Source organism: Elgaria multicarinata, chromosome 2 (genome assembly GCF_023053635.1).
Source record: "Elgaria multicarinata webbii isolate HBS135686 ecotype San Diego chromosome 2, rElgMul1.1.pri, whole genome shotgun sequence".
Lineage (NCBI taxonomy): Eukaryota > Metazoa > Chordata > Lepidosauria > Squamata > Anguidae > Elgaria > Elgaria multicarinata.
Genome location: NC_086172.1, coordinates 23,386,234 through 23,402,209, shown reverse-complemented (window position 1 = coordinate 23,402,209; position 15,976 = coordinate 23,386,234). Strand labels below are relative to the sequence as shown.

The window sequence follows — 15,976 nt, the reverse complement described above, 5'->3', positions numbered from 1 at the left end:
TATTCTCATCCATCTCCTGGTGTTTTCTAGCCTGATCCACAAATCAGTTAAGCTAGAGTATATAAATTGAAACCCATTTAGTTCCACTTAAATTCAAATACTTCAGCACAACTTGTTTGTTAATTAAATTGTTTGTTTGCAGAGCTGAACAAAAAAATCAAGATGTTATAGAAACCTGGGCTCTCTCCAACAGAGCTGAACCCTGTTTTTCCTGAAATAACTGTTTTATTTAGAATCCACTCAAGTGTGTCAATTTAAGCTTTAAGGCTTTTGAAAATGTTTCTCTCTGTTGCCTTCTGTTACAAACGTGAATAACGTGTCCAGGTTCCCACCCACCCCTTGGCCTCTTTTGGAAGCGTAGCTTTACATCTTAGAACCTAAGACGTGCCCTGATGCTGGATCAGACTGAGGGTCCATCTAGTCCAGCACTCTGTTCACACAGTGGCCAACCAGCTATAGGACAGGGATGAACAAGGCAGGACATGGTGCAACAGCACCCTCCCACCCATGTTCCCCAGCAACTGGTGCACACAGGCTTACTGCCTCGATTACTGGAGATAGCACACGAACATCAGGGCTAGTAGCCATTGATAGCCTTCACCTCCAGGAATTTATCCAACCCCCTCTTAAAGCCATCCAAATTGGTGGCCACCACTACACCTTGTGGTAGTGAATTCCATAATTAACTATGCGCTATGTGAAGAAGTAGTTCCTTTTATTTGTCGTGAATTTCCCATCAATCAGCTTCATGGAATTTTGAGTTCTAATATTTTGGGAGAGGGAGAAAAATGTCTTTCTGTTTGTGTTTGTTGTTCTTTTTTAAGGGCATTGGGGTGTGTATATGTGTGTGTTTGGAATAACAGTGCAATAATTTATGGAATAAAATTCAAGCAGATGATGTGTTAAAATGCATACAGAGAATGCGTATTGCAAAAACAAAGCAAAAGAAATATGGCAACTCTTCACTTAAGTCTCGTATAGACACTGATAGAAAGGAGAAAAACCAAGCCCCTAGTAGTTTTCTGGTTAGTCACAGTCTTCTTCAGGGCTTATCACAACCAGAAATGGGACCTTCCATAAAGTATAGAAAGTTGCAACAAAGGGGGATTTAGTGGTTAAAATGAGTCAAAAAAGGGAAAGTCTTAAAAGGCTATAAATGTGGAACATGGACATTGTGTCATCATCTCCCCCCCCCCCCCAACCTTCTCTATATGTGCATTTGGATGTAGAACATCTGGCATTTGGAGTTCATTTCATTTTTATATATAGGCAGTCTGTGCAATGAATGGAAACACATTATAAAAAAAAGATTCAGCTAATCAGTTCCATAGAGGAGGAAGGAGGAGGACAATCTCTGAACTAAATGAGGTTCTAAACTCATTATGCTAATATCTATTGTGTGCTTGACCTCCAATTCAAAGATTAACCTGTTGTGGTAAAAATGCCCCACGTAACACATTAAGTAGCACAAGTAGCCGTAATGGTAAGCCTAACTGGACAGGTGCTTCCATTTGCACACATGCGCACACCTAATATCCCTTCGTGATTTTCTCTGGCCAGTTATTCTTTCTTTCGTGTGATTCGCTGAACTAATGCCTTGACTTGCGTCTGGACAGATGGTGAGTGGAAGAAGGGCTGAGTTGAGCCTCTAATGAAAGACACAGAACCTTTGTCTGCTCTTTGAACTTATTGGCCGGTTTATCCTAAGCAAAGAATCTATCAGCTGTGTGGAGCCAAATTTTGTAAAACTGTATCCACAATCAGTTTCTATGGCAACTGTATCTTAGAGCACATACACAAACAGAACTGGCAAGGGGATTTTTTTTCCGCCTTCTTTTCTTCTTCTTCCTCAGAAAGAAATAATCAGAAATTGGATGGTGCAGGGCTATTACAAGACACACGTGTAATGCAAGTGGCAGCTGTGTTGGCTTGTCTTGGTAAACAACAATACATTTTTTTCTTTTTTTAGTATTTTTGTGCACTAATGGACTTCTTATTCTTCGTAGGTTTGAGAAGTTATCATCATCAAGCTGCTGTTCTGTTTTATAATGCCCAATTAGTGACTTTGAAGATCATTTGTCCTGTAAATCTCCTGCCGCTCCACATTATTAATTGACTGTTCCTGATCAAGCACAGTATTTCCATGACTTTCATGTTCTCTTAACCCCTCGGCATGGATTTGTTTCATTTTTCCACAAAACAAGCTCATATACAACGAGACAGAATACTGTACTCCAGGTGTGTCCATAAGCAGAGTTCCTGAGTAATTAAGGCAATCAAAGTCAACTTTCCCCAACCTGGTGCCCTACAGATGTGTTGGACTACAACTCCCATAAGGCCCCAGCCAACACATCTGGAGGGCACCAAATTGGGGGAGGCTGATCTCACTGTTTAAATTGGAAGTGCATCAACAATTGTTGCCTCTTCAGGTGAAAACAGGAGAAAAATTATTTAAGCCATGGTGGGTTGCAGTTTTTTTGGGCTTTCAGTCTCTAGTTTCTACCTTCTTTGTTTCACGAGTTTCAACCTCCCCCTAACAAATGTACACAATGGGATTAAGTACCTGGCTGTGGTGAAGGGGTGTTGGATTTGGGAAGATGCAGATTTTGTAGTGTTGTATGGGTGATATACACACACACACACACACACACACACACACACACACACACACACAGAGCGAGCGCTTGCTTTTAACTCATGATTGTGAAGTTAGCTGCAGCTTGTCTTTTCTGTGCAGTGAGATCTGATGGTAGAGCAGGAAAATATGGGTCCAACGGCGTGCTATTGAGTGAATTTCCCCCTCCCTGCTTTTTCATTCATAATCTTGAAGTTGCTTGCCTCAGTTGATACTATACCAGACAAATGTGAGTTCAAAGGAGTGATTTAGTGTGTTGTGGGGTTCAGACCCAAACTCTCCCTTCAGTCATATTCTCTGTCAAGTAATTTGCTGGTCTGCCTCAGTTTGCTTTCAGATGAAATTAGTTTCACCTTCAGCCTTCGTTTTTCCCCCCTAATTTGAATCTTGGGTAACTTGGATGCCTACCTGGAAGATCAGGCTAGGTGTAAGGAAGAGAGGCATACACTTTTTCTCCCTGCACCGACCCAAGTGTGACATCTTTCAACTTTCCGAACAAAAGCGTTCCTTGACCGAACCTTCTAAACTATTCTTAAGAGAAGAGGTCCCACAATATCCCAATGCAGCTTGTTCCTAAACTTCATGGTTTCTTTGCAGCCCCACACATGGGAATGTCCCGATGCAGGCCACAGCCAGGATTTCCTAACAAACTCTGAAAGGAGAGGGGCACTGCCCCTCCTTACTCATGTGCCTAGTTTAGTGAGGGGCACAGCTAGTGCCTTCCTCGTCCAGTCTTTGGAATGAAACTCAGTATGGTGTACAGAAAGATCTGGGTGGTTAGGTTAGCGTCATGACTAAGCTTGCTCCAAGTCTTACTTGGCAGTGGCGTTAGCAGAGGGATACTTTGGTATAGGCCTCTCTGCAAGGCCTTCCCCCTCCATGACACCTTGAATGCTGTGTCTCAGGGAGCCCTGGGACACGTAGTTTATAAAAATGCCTTGTTCCATACTTGGGCACCCTGGAGAACTACATTTAACATGGTCTTGAGTACTAGGGACATTGCCATTCTGGCCCACTGCAATGGGAGGGTCCTGTGATGATGCCAGGGAACAGTTCAGGGCCAGCTGAAGATCAGAGGGGGGCCCTCCTCTGTTGGTGGGCCCTAGTGAGCTTATGTCTGGTGGCGGCGGCAGCCCACCAACAAGTGCCAGGTGGTTTGGGCCATTCAGGGATGCTACATCAGGGAAATGGTGAGAAATTAAAATGGCAGTTACACCCAGCCACCAGGTGCTCTCAAAGCACAAGACCAGAACCTTTCTGTAAAGAGGGCCCAAGGCAGTAGTAGGCTATTCCAGAGCACTGAGACCCCAGCAGTTGCCCAAAGAGGCTGCTGCTGACATCAGCCCTGGAATGGCTTATAAGCCAAAGCAGAGTTTTGTTGGTAAATTCGCTAATTGAAGCTCTAATCCAACAGAGGCATTCAAAGAAGGCATTCAAAGACAGCCAGTGTGGTGTAGTGGTTAAGAGTGTTGAACTAGGACTCAGGAGACCCTAGTTCACTTGGCCATGAAGGTCCCTGGGTGACTTTGCATTGATCCTTGACTCTCAGTTTAACCTACTGCACAGGGCTGGCGTAAGGATAAATTGGTGAGGAGTGGAGGAGGGTCATGTAAGCCGCCTTGAGGGAAAAGCCGGGATATAAATGTAACAAATAAAGAAGAATAAAACCACCCTGCCAATCAGGGAGAATCTTCTGTGATCAGAGGTTCCCATATGTTCACTGCCTCTACAGCTTCCATGGTTACCATAGTTATTTTGGTGGCTGCAATGCTAAACCTCTGCTGGTAGCAGAAAAGTCTGTCTTCCTGCTGCAGAATTCTCTCCTCCTTGGAAATACAAGAAATCCCTCAATGTTGTGGGACTTCTTTCCTTTCCACCCCACAGTTTGGGAAGCACAACTTTAATGGCTAAACGCATCTGTGTGCTTTGCTTTCCTCCCTCCTCCCTTTTTTTGTCCCGTTAATGTGTGCAAGAGAGTTTGTACATGAAAATAACACATACATGCAGGAATCATCATTCATGGAGTTCATTACTCTGCCTTTCCATCACAGTGGCTTTTAAATCTCTTCAGCAAAACTTGACATATTGTGCATGAATTGCAATCCTGGAAGAAATGTTATCTTGCCTGTAGAACATGAGGAACATGTGTGTATTATGTATCAGAAAGAGAGAAAGGAAACAAACACAATATAAACATGAGTTCACAGAAAGACTGGCACAATATTTTAAATGAACTGTGAACAATGTTTTGAAAATACATTAAATCCTCCCCCATTCATTAATTTGTGGGGGTGGAAAAAAGATTTTAAATGGCTTCTTTAGTATATTGCTTTATAAACTAGCTGATTTTAGCAGTTCTACCATGCTTTATTGTTACACCTGAAACTGAAACTATGGCTCATTTTAACTTTGGTTTAGGAAAACAAGCTAGGATTATAAGTCACATTTTGAAGTTGGTTTGTTTCTCTAAACCAGGGGTGGAGAACCTGGGGCCCTCTAGATGTTGGACTGCAATTCACATCAGCTCCAGCCAGCATGGCATAGTCCGGTGTGATGGAAGTTGTAGTCCAATGCCATCTGTTGGGCCATGGTTTGGCATGATTTAATTGAGCCATTGAGTGAATTAAATTGGGAAGACCCTTCCTGAGGTCAGAGGTTCTCAAATCAGCAATCAACTCGTTTTGCATTTTCTGGATGGAATAGTGCAACCATCTAACAGGCCAAGCTGGGAACTAGTACTTTTACTGAATGAACTGCTCCAGCACATGATAAATGTACGCATGGCCTTGTTCATTCTTCAGCTTTGCAAATTCCTGGATATTTTGTTTGGAGCAGAGGGAAGGGGCTGTTGCTTGAAGCAGACCTTTGAAATAATACTGAACTGCTCAACAACCAGTAGTAAGCAAACAGGATGGAGATTCATTCATATTCCTGTAGCATTCCAATAGCATCTTCGGGATGCAAAGGACAGTATCCCAGAAGTAGCAAAACAAACCACTAGTGCAAGCAAATGTGATTGAGTTAATTCCTATTGCACATGTAGGATGCAAAGGGCAGTATCCTGCCCTGATACTAGCAGAACGACTGCTAGTGCAACAAGAGGGAAAATGAAAATGAGTGGAAACCCTCAGTTCTGGAATGAGGCAGGTCAGTGGAGCTTCCAGAAGGTGCATTGCCACTCATTTCTGTGCTTTTTATGGGAACCGCTAGTTCCTGTTGCATTAGCAGTGCATTGCGCTAGCATGACAGAATGAGCGGAGGCACAGTGATAGTATAGGTTTGTAACATTCTTTTGCATCGCCATCCAGACAGGATCCCCATTTTATAGATTGGTGAACTGAGGCTGAGAGAGGAGTACATCATGTCCAAGGCCTACACCTTGATTTGAACATAGCAATTTTGGGTCCAATTATTAACATGGCCCATAATGAATGGTGGCCAAACCTTGTTTCCCCTTCATCCAATGTGTTTCCTGGTTCCTTTTCTTTTAAACAGGTTGAAGGATATAGAACAACTTTTCCATTCCCCCCATGTTCTATACAGATTTACAGCACCTCTTCCGGCCTGCAACAGGAATGACACGGAGGAACATCAGCGCCCTTTTGATATAAATTACCTCTTAAATGTTCTTAATTGTGATAAGATTGAATGTGGATTCCTCTTGGGCCTCGGCATTTCTTCATTGTTGATTTTGGCATGCTGGAGCGTCATTTGTTCTCTGATTATCATTTTGAGAAACATTGTCAGTAACTGGGTTGAATAATTGATCTTCATCTCTAATTATGCTGTTCTTCACAGGTGTCTGGGAAAGTTCCAGATGGGACTGCACACCACCACCAGTTTGAAGGGATAGAAAGACAGTATGCCTCTCTGCCCAGGTAAGGGTTATTGAAAATTTTCACACTCTCACTTCTATTCTACACAGGCAAGCCTGTGCACACTCAATCCCTCTATAGACAGGGAGATTCTCCCCCCTGCTCCTGCACTATTTAGAGAAATCTGCATTGAACAGACATCTGGCAATGAAATGAGAGATTATGTTGCAATTTTGTCACGCTGCCCTTCTGCTGATGATTTAGTGCCATTTTTATAGCAGTGTTAATAATTTAGACAGCCAATTTTGGGGTGGGGGTGGGGAGGAAAGTCTCTTTCAGTGAACATGTCAGCAAGAGTCATGATCTGCAGGAGAAGAACATGACATTGAGGAAGCTTATTCCACAAGAGTTATAGTGGGTCTTAGCCGGGCCTAACTGAGAGAGAAATCATAGCTAGCAATGACAGAAGGCGGCTGTGAGGAATTCCCAGCGCAGCAGGCACAGCTACATTCGTGGCTTCAGAGCTGCTTGAAGGAAAATTCTCACAGCCGCACTACAGTACACTAAGGCTGCAGGGCTGCGCATACTTGCCTGTGAGTAAGTCCCACTGAACTTGGGAGGACTTTAGTTCGGGAGAAGCAAGCACAGGTTTGCGCTGTTAGGGTGCTCGGCTGGGAAATGAGGAGAATCGCCAGAACTTATCTTTTTCATTCCTGTCATTTTCAAACATTTTGGGGGAAGACCCTCTAATGGTTCATGGTCAGCTGTGGGCTCCTCCTTTCTGGCCTGCAGAATGGAAATGAGCTGTTCCACTTGTGGGGGGACACAAGTCCCTGGAATCTCCTTGTAGTGATGACCATGGCTGAGCAGCAGCTGGGGCAACGTCTCCTTTTTTCCCCTGCCGTGGCCCTGGCCCTGGCCCTGATCCTGCACGATAACTGAAGAACCCTACCACTGCCTTCCCCCACTTATAGAATCATAGAATAGCAGAGTTGGAAGGGGCCTACAAGGCCATCGAGTCCAACCTCCTGCTCAGTGCAGGAATCCACCCTAAAGCATCCCTGACAGATGGTTGTCCAGCTGCCTCTTGAAGGCCTCTAGTGTGGGAGAGCCCACAACCTCCCTAGGTAACTGATTCCGTTGTTGTACCGCTCTAACAGTCAGGAAGTTTTTCCTGATGTCCAGCTGGAATCTGGCTTCCTTTAACTTGAGCCCATTATTCCGTGTCCTGCACTCTGGGAGGATCGAGAAGAGATCCTGGCCCTCCTCTGTGTGACAACCTTTTAAGTATTTGAAGAGTGCTCTCATGTCTCCCCTCAATCTTCTCTTCTTCAAGCTAAACATGCCCAGTTCTTTCAGTCTCTTCAGGCAACACAGATGAGCACGGGTTGTTTACTGAGTCCTTATAATTTCAGCCACTCCCACCTTGTTCCACTGAATTCAAAGGAGGTGTGCGTTGAGTAGGCCAGGTCCCAAACAGTTTCTGGCATAGTCAGTTGCATTCTCAAGGGAACCTTTCATTTTGGTTCTTTTTAAAAAGTTACATGACCCTTCTATCCTTTCACAAACATTAAACAAAATCAGTTCCAAAAATACTCTGGACACAGGGGATATTATTCATTGCAGGCACCTCTTGGATAGTACCAGTGATTGTCGCACCAAAAAAATACAATTAAAACATAATATACATTGTTAAAAACATCCTAAAAGCATTTTTAAAACATTTTAAAAGTCCACTGGATAGGCCTGCTGGAAGAGATCAGTCTTTATAGCTTTCTTGAACGCTAGAAGACGTTTAAGTTGACGAGTCTCCTCCGGCAGGCCATTCCACAGTCTGGGAGCAGCAGAAGAGAAGGTATTCTGGGTAACAGTTGTTAATCTAGTTTTTGTTGGCTGGAGTAGATTCTTCCCAGAGGACCTGAGTGTGCGGGGCGGATTGTACGGGAGAAGGCGATCCCGCAGGTAGCCTGGACCCAAACCATGTAGGGCTTTAAAGGTGATAACCAACACTTTATACTTTGCTCGGAAACTAATTGGCAGCCACTGAAGAGATTTTAAAACTGGTGTAATGTGGTCACCCCTAGGTGTACCAGTGACCAACCTAGCTGCCTAAAGGTAGCCCTATGTAGAGCGCATTGCAGAAGTTGAGCCTCGAAGTTACCAGCGTGTGCACTGCCATCTTTAGGTCTTCCGACTCTAGGAAGGGGCGCAGCTGGCGTATCAGCTGAAGCTGATAGTAGGCACTCCTGGCTGTCCCATCTATCTGGGCTGTCCTTTGGAGCGACGGATCAAGAAGCACCCTCAAGCTGCGAACACAGTCTTCCAGGGGGAGTGTTGTTGTTTTTGTTCCCCATGATCCAAAATGTTCAGAAGTCTACTGTCGCTTTCGTGAGGTTGTTTCAACTTCCTCAGGTCCCCTTGAAGAGCTGCAAAACCGTCTATAAAATGGCCATGGTGGGACACACCAAATGAACACCTGCAAACTAAGCAATAACAGCTCTACTGTTCCACTGCCAAGTTTCTGAAAAGCTGTGGTGGACTCACTCATTCAAGAACTATTGTGAAGAGAAGTGGAATCATCTACAGTTTTCTATGATCTGTTCTCCTCCCTCAGTTTCCCAGCAACCGGCTTCTCTTACCCATCATGGCAGGCAGGCAGGCAGATTTTAGGAAACCCTGAGACAGAGCATTTTTTTAGTTAGGAATCAGTGAAGCATGACAAAGCAGAAAGGCCCTAGGGAATTATGCCAGGCTGTCAGGCTTTGGTGCAAGTCACAATAGCAGTGGGTAAAAATTAGCAATGTTGGAAAGGAAATTAAGTACAGGGAGAACAGAGATATTAATTATTTCTCTGCCTAACTTGCTAAAGCAAGCAAATGGAACTTGGAATACAGACGGACCCCCCCCCCTTTTCTTAAGTCAGTGACCAAGTTCATGCATCACATTAAGCCACTGGAGGTTGTCACGAAGGATAATTTCAGGGTGGCTTAGTGTGACATCCGAACGCTGAGTGGCTTTTTGGTCATGGGTTATTTATTTTTTTACAAGCAAGCCACTCTGAGAATGTACAGCTTGTAGTAGAGTTGTTTAGGGTGGGTGATCGTGATGTCCAAACCCACCAACGTTGTTTCAGCATAGGTTGTTTAAAATGGTGAGAGGACCGCCTGGCAAGAACAGCAAAAAAAACCCTGCTGGTCACTCCTTACAGTCTTGCTAGTGGGTAAGCGAACCCAGGGAGCGCTTGGTGCCCGCCTGTTCTGGCCCGCTGTGTTAATGGCGGCTGCCATTAGCGTGGCCGGGGGGGGATGGCACTATCCTGTTCTCCACTGCTCCAAATGGGGCAAAATACACTGTCGGTCCTCTGGACCATCCTTATAAAAGTAGCATTGTTCACAGTCCTGGCGTCTGTTTAAACATCAGTCTGCCTTCGGAGTTCTACATACCTTTCAGCCTGCCCATGTTTTGCTCAGTGATTCTGTCGACATATTTTATAGGAAAAGGACCACGATTGAGGTCTTAAGGCACTGTGTTTATGTTGCCTGTCATTCATATGGAATAACGTTTCAGTGTCCCAATGAAGGTTGCCTAATTCTGCTTCTGCCGCCACCCCCTGCCTGCCACTTTGAATAGTGGACACTCTGGGATCATACATCTTTCAGGAGTGATGCAATTTTATAAAATACAGAGAAGCAACGACCAAGTCTGGGGTATAGTTGTGCATGTATTTTATCAGAATTTCAGTTTCTTGTTTTATTTTGCATTATGCTTCTTTGGATTGATGCCACCTTGTTTGAGCAAGGTTTTCTTTCCCAAGGCTTATATTAAACAATCTTAAGAATAACTGGATGGATTTATTGGGTCTCTCCTATGAGAACAGTTTCCCAGGCTTTCACATTCTTTAAATATACATTAAAACTGTGAGATAACACTCTCTTGTTTAAAGGGGATTTTACATTTCAAGCAATCCCTTTCATTCACTTCTGTGACTAATGTGACCCATAATTTGCTAATTTAATATCAGAAGACTTATCTTTCTTAAAAGTATAGTTTGGCTCCCTGCAGTTTCCCCCTATGCCTCAGGTAATGGGATACTTTCAAGATCTGTTTTAATTGTAAAAAACACACGCACACTTATCTGCCACTGTCCGCTTGAGCAGCGAGTTCCCCTGGCTGATTATATATTGTAACAACTCGCTGCATTTTACGTTTTCATAAAAGAGAAGCCTGAGGCGCAGTGCCCACGGTGCTCCTCTGCCCTACTCTCTCCTTCCGTCCTTTTATTGCATCCTTGCTTATTCATTTCCTCTCTCTACTTAACAGGATCTCTTCCATTCATTCTCTCCCTTCAAGTCCAGGTCTTTTCGAGGCCCGGCTGCCACCACTGCTGTCTTCCATCTCATCTCCAAATGCTCTCTATTTCTTTTACATCTGCTCTGTAATAGATCATCAGAACTGAATATAGCACCCAGCTGTGCATGTACTATTGATTTATATGACACTGGAGCTTTTTCCAATATTATTTTCCATTCAGTACTCCTCCATCTCAACATCTTGTTTACTACTTTGACTGCAGCTTCTGCTGAACATTTAGTAGCCTTGCACTGAACCGTTCGCATGAACGCAAAGATGTCCTTTCCTGATCGATTATATCTAAGTCAGGCCATTAATCTCACACCCGTCTTCTCCAAACTTCAGTTGTATCTGTATTTGCTGTAGGTATTTGGAAAGGATTTAAGAAGCAATCATGGTGTTCCATAGCCTGTGAGGGTAAAGGGAGTTTAATTTCTGCTCTGTGTCGGTCAGCGGGAAGATCGGAGGCTGGTGCATGTGTGTGTGTGTGTCCCCTTCAGTGGCCTGAAGAATACCTGAAACTCTGCCCTTGAAATAAAATATGCAAATCAATCTTATGCAAACACACTTATTTGGTATAAGCCTGTTAAGTTTGCATATTCTATTTCTGAATAGTAAAATTTCACAAATATGAGAGTGTGTGTGTGTGTGTGTGTGTGTGTGTGTTTTAAATTGTTTTGTTGTTTATCAGTAGTGTAGTAACCAGAATATATTTCAGAATGCGCACAGAGCCATGGGCTCTAAAAATGCCTCAATAAATGTGGGAAGGGTAGGTAAATTGTTAGGGACACCAAGAATGGCACACAACCCACGGTGTGGTTTGAATACCTGAATTCGCTTTTTGAGGGGAGAAATAGGGTCCATCCTTCCTTTCTCAGCTTTCTTCCCATTGCAGAGGGTGCTGGGAGGAGGGGCAGCATTTACGATCAGGTCCATGGCAGGGACATCAGGTTAAAGCCCCCTTCCCCTAAGCCATGGCCCAAACTGGGCCAGGCCCCTCCCGACACTGTTTTCTTCTTTTTTAAAATTAGCCATGCAGGGCTGGGGAACCTCAGGCCTGTGGGCTCTCCTGGGATCACAGTCCATCCTTTCAGGGTCCCCCAGATGATTGCGTACTTTTCTCCACCGCTTTCCACCAACTGCTGACGGTCTGTGGCTTCCTGTTTTTTACCCTATTCTAAAAAGTTGAAATGCTTCTCCTCAGGTTTAGTTACTGGCAGTAAGCTAAAATCGGCTGGCTTTTTTTATATTGTGTGTGTGCGTGCGTGCGCGCGCACCCTTTTGCTTCTGCCCCACCCAACACTTAAATGTGGCCCAAAACTGAATTTGGCCCTTGACTGAAAGAGCTTTCCCAGCCCTGCTGTAGGGTGTGGGGACTAAAGATCAAATTTAAAGCAGCCTTCCCCAACCTGGTGCTCTCCAGATGTTTTGGGATACAACTCCCTGCATTCCTGGCTTGGGGCTGATGGGAGTTGGTCCAAAACATCTGGAGGGCACCAGATGTTGGGAGAGGCTAAGCTAAAGCGTTTTTTGAAAAGGTGGGTTTTGAGGACGGAGAGAGGGTGAGATGGCACACAAAAATGTTATGTGGTTTGGGCTGGACAAAGACCTTGGGCCGTATACTGGACTGGGTTGCAAGCCAGAACAGGGATTTAAGGAAGGACACTGAGCAAAAAGAGAGATGCATGAAATTGGAATTTCCTCAGAAGTGTGTCACTGGGAAAATGCAATTCTTCCAGTCTCCCCTCCCCCTCCCCTCCCCATATGCTCTCAGTATTAAAACGATTCACTATCTAGAAAGTGGTGTTGCTGGTGCCATAGGCACCTATGGGCTAGTGCCTGTAGGTGACTGATGACTGGCCACACATGACCATGTCATTTTGTCACCTGTTGTGCATGTGTTGGGTGTGGGTGTAGAAGGGGAACTCTTTGATCTATAGTCATCCCCGCTTTTCGGTTCAAGCTCAGGAACCATCCATGGTTGTGCTGGACAGGTCAGCTGTGTACTCTCTCCTGGTCTGGACTGCATGGCCCAGTAAAGGATTGTGTGGGTGTGGGTGTGCACGCGCGATTTAAAGGGGACAGATAGCAGTAAGACTATTCCCCCTGACTGCCCTGCAGCACTAGTACGTTATGGTCTGGGCATTGTCCCATGTGCAAGAAGTACATTCTTGGTAAGATATGGTTGGAGCAGACTTTGTTTGATTGGCTGTATAAAACCTAAGGTTGAGAAGGACCTTTTCCTGAGAGCTTGCTGCCAGACCTGCTTCCCCTCCACACTGGACAGCATCAGCCTAGATGGACCACTGGTCTGGTTTCTCTACTACAGCACTGTATATGACTAAAGGCTGGAGCCGGTGACTTGGAGGCAGAGGAGGGGGTTGGAACCTCACACATCGGCACAAATAATTAGATAACCTTGAGTTACTGATGTTCAGCAACTGTTAGGATCCATGCTAGGAAGCTGTAAAGCTCCATCCGATGAGCATTTTATTGCACGCTTGTTCCTGGGTACTCATGGAGTTTGCTCAGGTCCCTCACATGACGTTGCCTGCCTCCCGTGCGCCTTCCACCCCTTCTGGCCTTCCTCGTGCCACAAAAAACCCCTCATTAAGTCCAATTTTTTTAAAACTCGGAATTGCTGCTCTCCGCTGCTGTGTCCCGGAGAAGCAGCGCCATTAGAGCAGCGGACTCAATGGGCCTCATGGATCTTGTGTACTTCCTCTTTTGAAAAGAGGAGGAAGTAACTCAGGAACGAAAACTCGAGAAGCGAAGGTAGGGAGGGTGTTAACCCCCAGTGTGATGGAGCTTGCAGAGGCTGGAAAGGGTGGCGAGAGGCACTGGCAACCCTCTGAAATGGGCAGGAGGGATCTCTGGCGGCAATCAAAGTGTTCCTCTGTATTTTGCCGAACATGTGTTGAGAGTAGACAAGAAGGAGGTGGCATTCCCAGGTTTGAGACCATAGTTTTGCCTGAAAACATAAAGTATTTGTTCTATATTTTCAACTTTTCCAGCTCTAGCTGAGAAGTGAGGTGTGGTGCAAAGTGGGCCAGGTGTAAAGGATACATGCATCCCTTATCCCAGAAATTCCTAATTACTGAAGAAACAGAAAGAAATCTGAATGTCTGCAACACCACAGTAACTTCCTTGTCTTCGTGCCGTGGCTTTTCTCATTTCACTGATACAGCAGCCTGCATGAACAAACTCAGGCACTCACAATTTACATGGGAATCACGCAGGTACAATGATGTTTCTGGCAACAAACGCATAAAGTGTAAATGAAAGATGCCTGTCCTCCCACACATACAGTCCTAACGTACAGCTAGGAGCCCTGTTTGGGCTATGGTATCCTCCCACACACACACAACTCAACAGATGTATGTCTGTTTGTAATGATGCGCATCCATCATTGATGTTTTAGATAATCACTGGTACAACATGAGTGTACCTATGTCAAAAGTGATTAGTGCATAAAGGTGTGAAGTAGTCCCCCATTTGCTGGTGTAACCATTCTTAACATCAGTAAGATTAGCTCTAAAGTATGTGTTTTTAATAAATAAATAAGCAAATAATAATAATAATAATAATAATAATAATAAGAAGAAGAAGAAGAAGAAGAAGAAGAAGAAGAAGTAGTTTGTGTATTTTAGAGACAGGTCCTTCCCCACCCTATTCTAATTGATTTGTTGAAAAGGAATTTTGTGGCACTTTAAAGAATAATGTAAGTATTAATGGACTAGAGTCTACTTCATGAGATGCATGAAGTGCTATCCTCAGCTGGAAAATGGGGAAGAGAGGGTGTATATTGTGCACGTGTGTAGATACCGAAACTATTATAGAGAAAAATGGTAAATAATGAGGCTAAAATCTATGTAGTGCAAGTGGTATAGCCTGCAAGATTCCTGTGCTACAGTAATTTGCAATTACAATCTTTCTGGCTTTGCTGTCCTAATTTAACAACTATAGGGGGGTGGTAGGGGGAGAAAAGAACCTTTTTCTTGCTTGAGTCCTAAATAAATAGACTCAAATTTGCTGATAAATTCAGTTCAGCAGTGTTGCATTGGAGTCTTCCGTTGCTTTTGCTGTTACTGCTGAATAACAACAAAGCATCAGAATTAATGGAGCAAGGCTCCTAACCCCGTGTGAGTTCCCTGTTGTTAAGAAAAGCTGTGAAGGAAAATAACCAGGAGTCAATCAAATCAGTCATGTGACCTTTAAAAAAAACCTAATATTAATCAAAGTTTACAGTCATCATTTGGCAACCTTTTATGGGAAACTTTCTGCTAAGTCAGATCTTCCCAAGGGCTCAAGAGTGATGGATACGTGTTCTCATACCGGATTGTGTTATTTAATCTCCAGAAGGGAAGGAAAAGAGTAAAAGCAAAAGCCAAGGATTTGCAGGAAAGATAGAGTTCTTTGCACTCAGTAGTTGCCCCAGGGCTCTTAAGGCGAACCGCTGCTGAATAGTATTGAGCAATGTTAAAGCTTCTCACTTAGGAAGAAAATAGCAGAGTTCTTGCCAACTCCGCAGTGCTATTTTGGCACTAGGAACTTGACCGTAATGCAAGGTACTGTAGAGATATTTGGAGATCTTTTCCCTGACCCTCTAAAATAAAAACACCTTGTTTTACCGTGTTCCATCAATAACATATAGATACTTGAAATTATTTCCATTGCAAGTATTTACATTTTGCTGATGCTGAAATAGGCCTGTTTGCCTAGAGCCTGCTGCTGCTGCTGCTGCTTTTTTGCTTTTCCTTTGCACTTTGGTTTCATCACAGACTCCTTTAATTCAAGGGATAATTTTGCCAGGAGCATCCTAAGTCAGAAAAGTGTTGATGTCTTTGGGTGTGAAAATTGTCTCCATTTGGACCCAGAAGTAGACTCTTAACCAGAAGGTGAAGGTCAGTTACTAAGACCTTTAATGATCAGTATTAATACGATGTATCTCCTGAGTCTCAGACACTTTTCTAGCAAGAAATGCTGATTCTAAAAAAATCAATGTTTCGATTCTTCTCAGTCCTTGTGTTGATTCAAGAACAACATTTCATAGCAGAAAGGACATCAAGGTAAAACTGAAAAGACTAAAGAGAGTTTTCATTGTACAACTCACTTCTGAAGCAAAGAAGAAAAGTGGTGGGGGGGCAATGCAGGGTGACACACCCATCTTCACAAC

General features: G+C 44.0%; 1 protein-coding gene across 1 annotated transcript in view; it reads left to right on the top strand.

Annotated features, from left to right (window-relative positions):
- PARD3B (par-3 family cell polarity regulator beta) overlaps nt 1-15,976 on the top strand; it is a 542,042-nt gene that overhangs the window by 488,389 nt on the left and 37,677 nt on the right. The window contains exon 22 of the mRNA XM_063116135.1: nt 6,434-6,513. Coding sequence (XP_062972205.1) covers nt 6,434-6,513 — 80 coding nt within the window. The remainder of the gene's footprint in view (nt 1-6,433; nt 6,514-15,976) is intronic.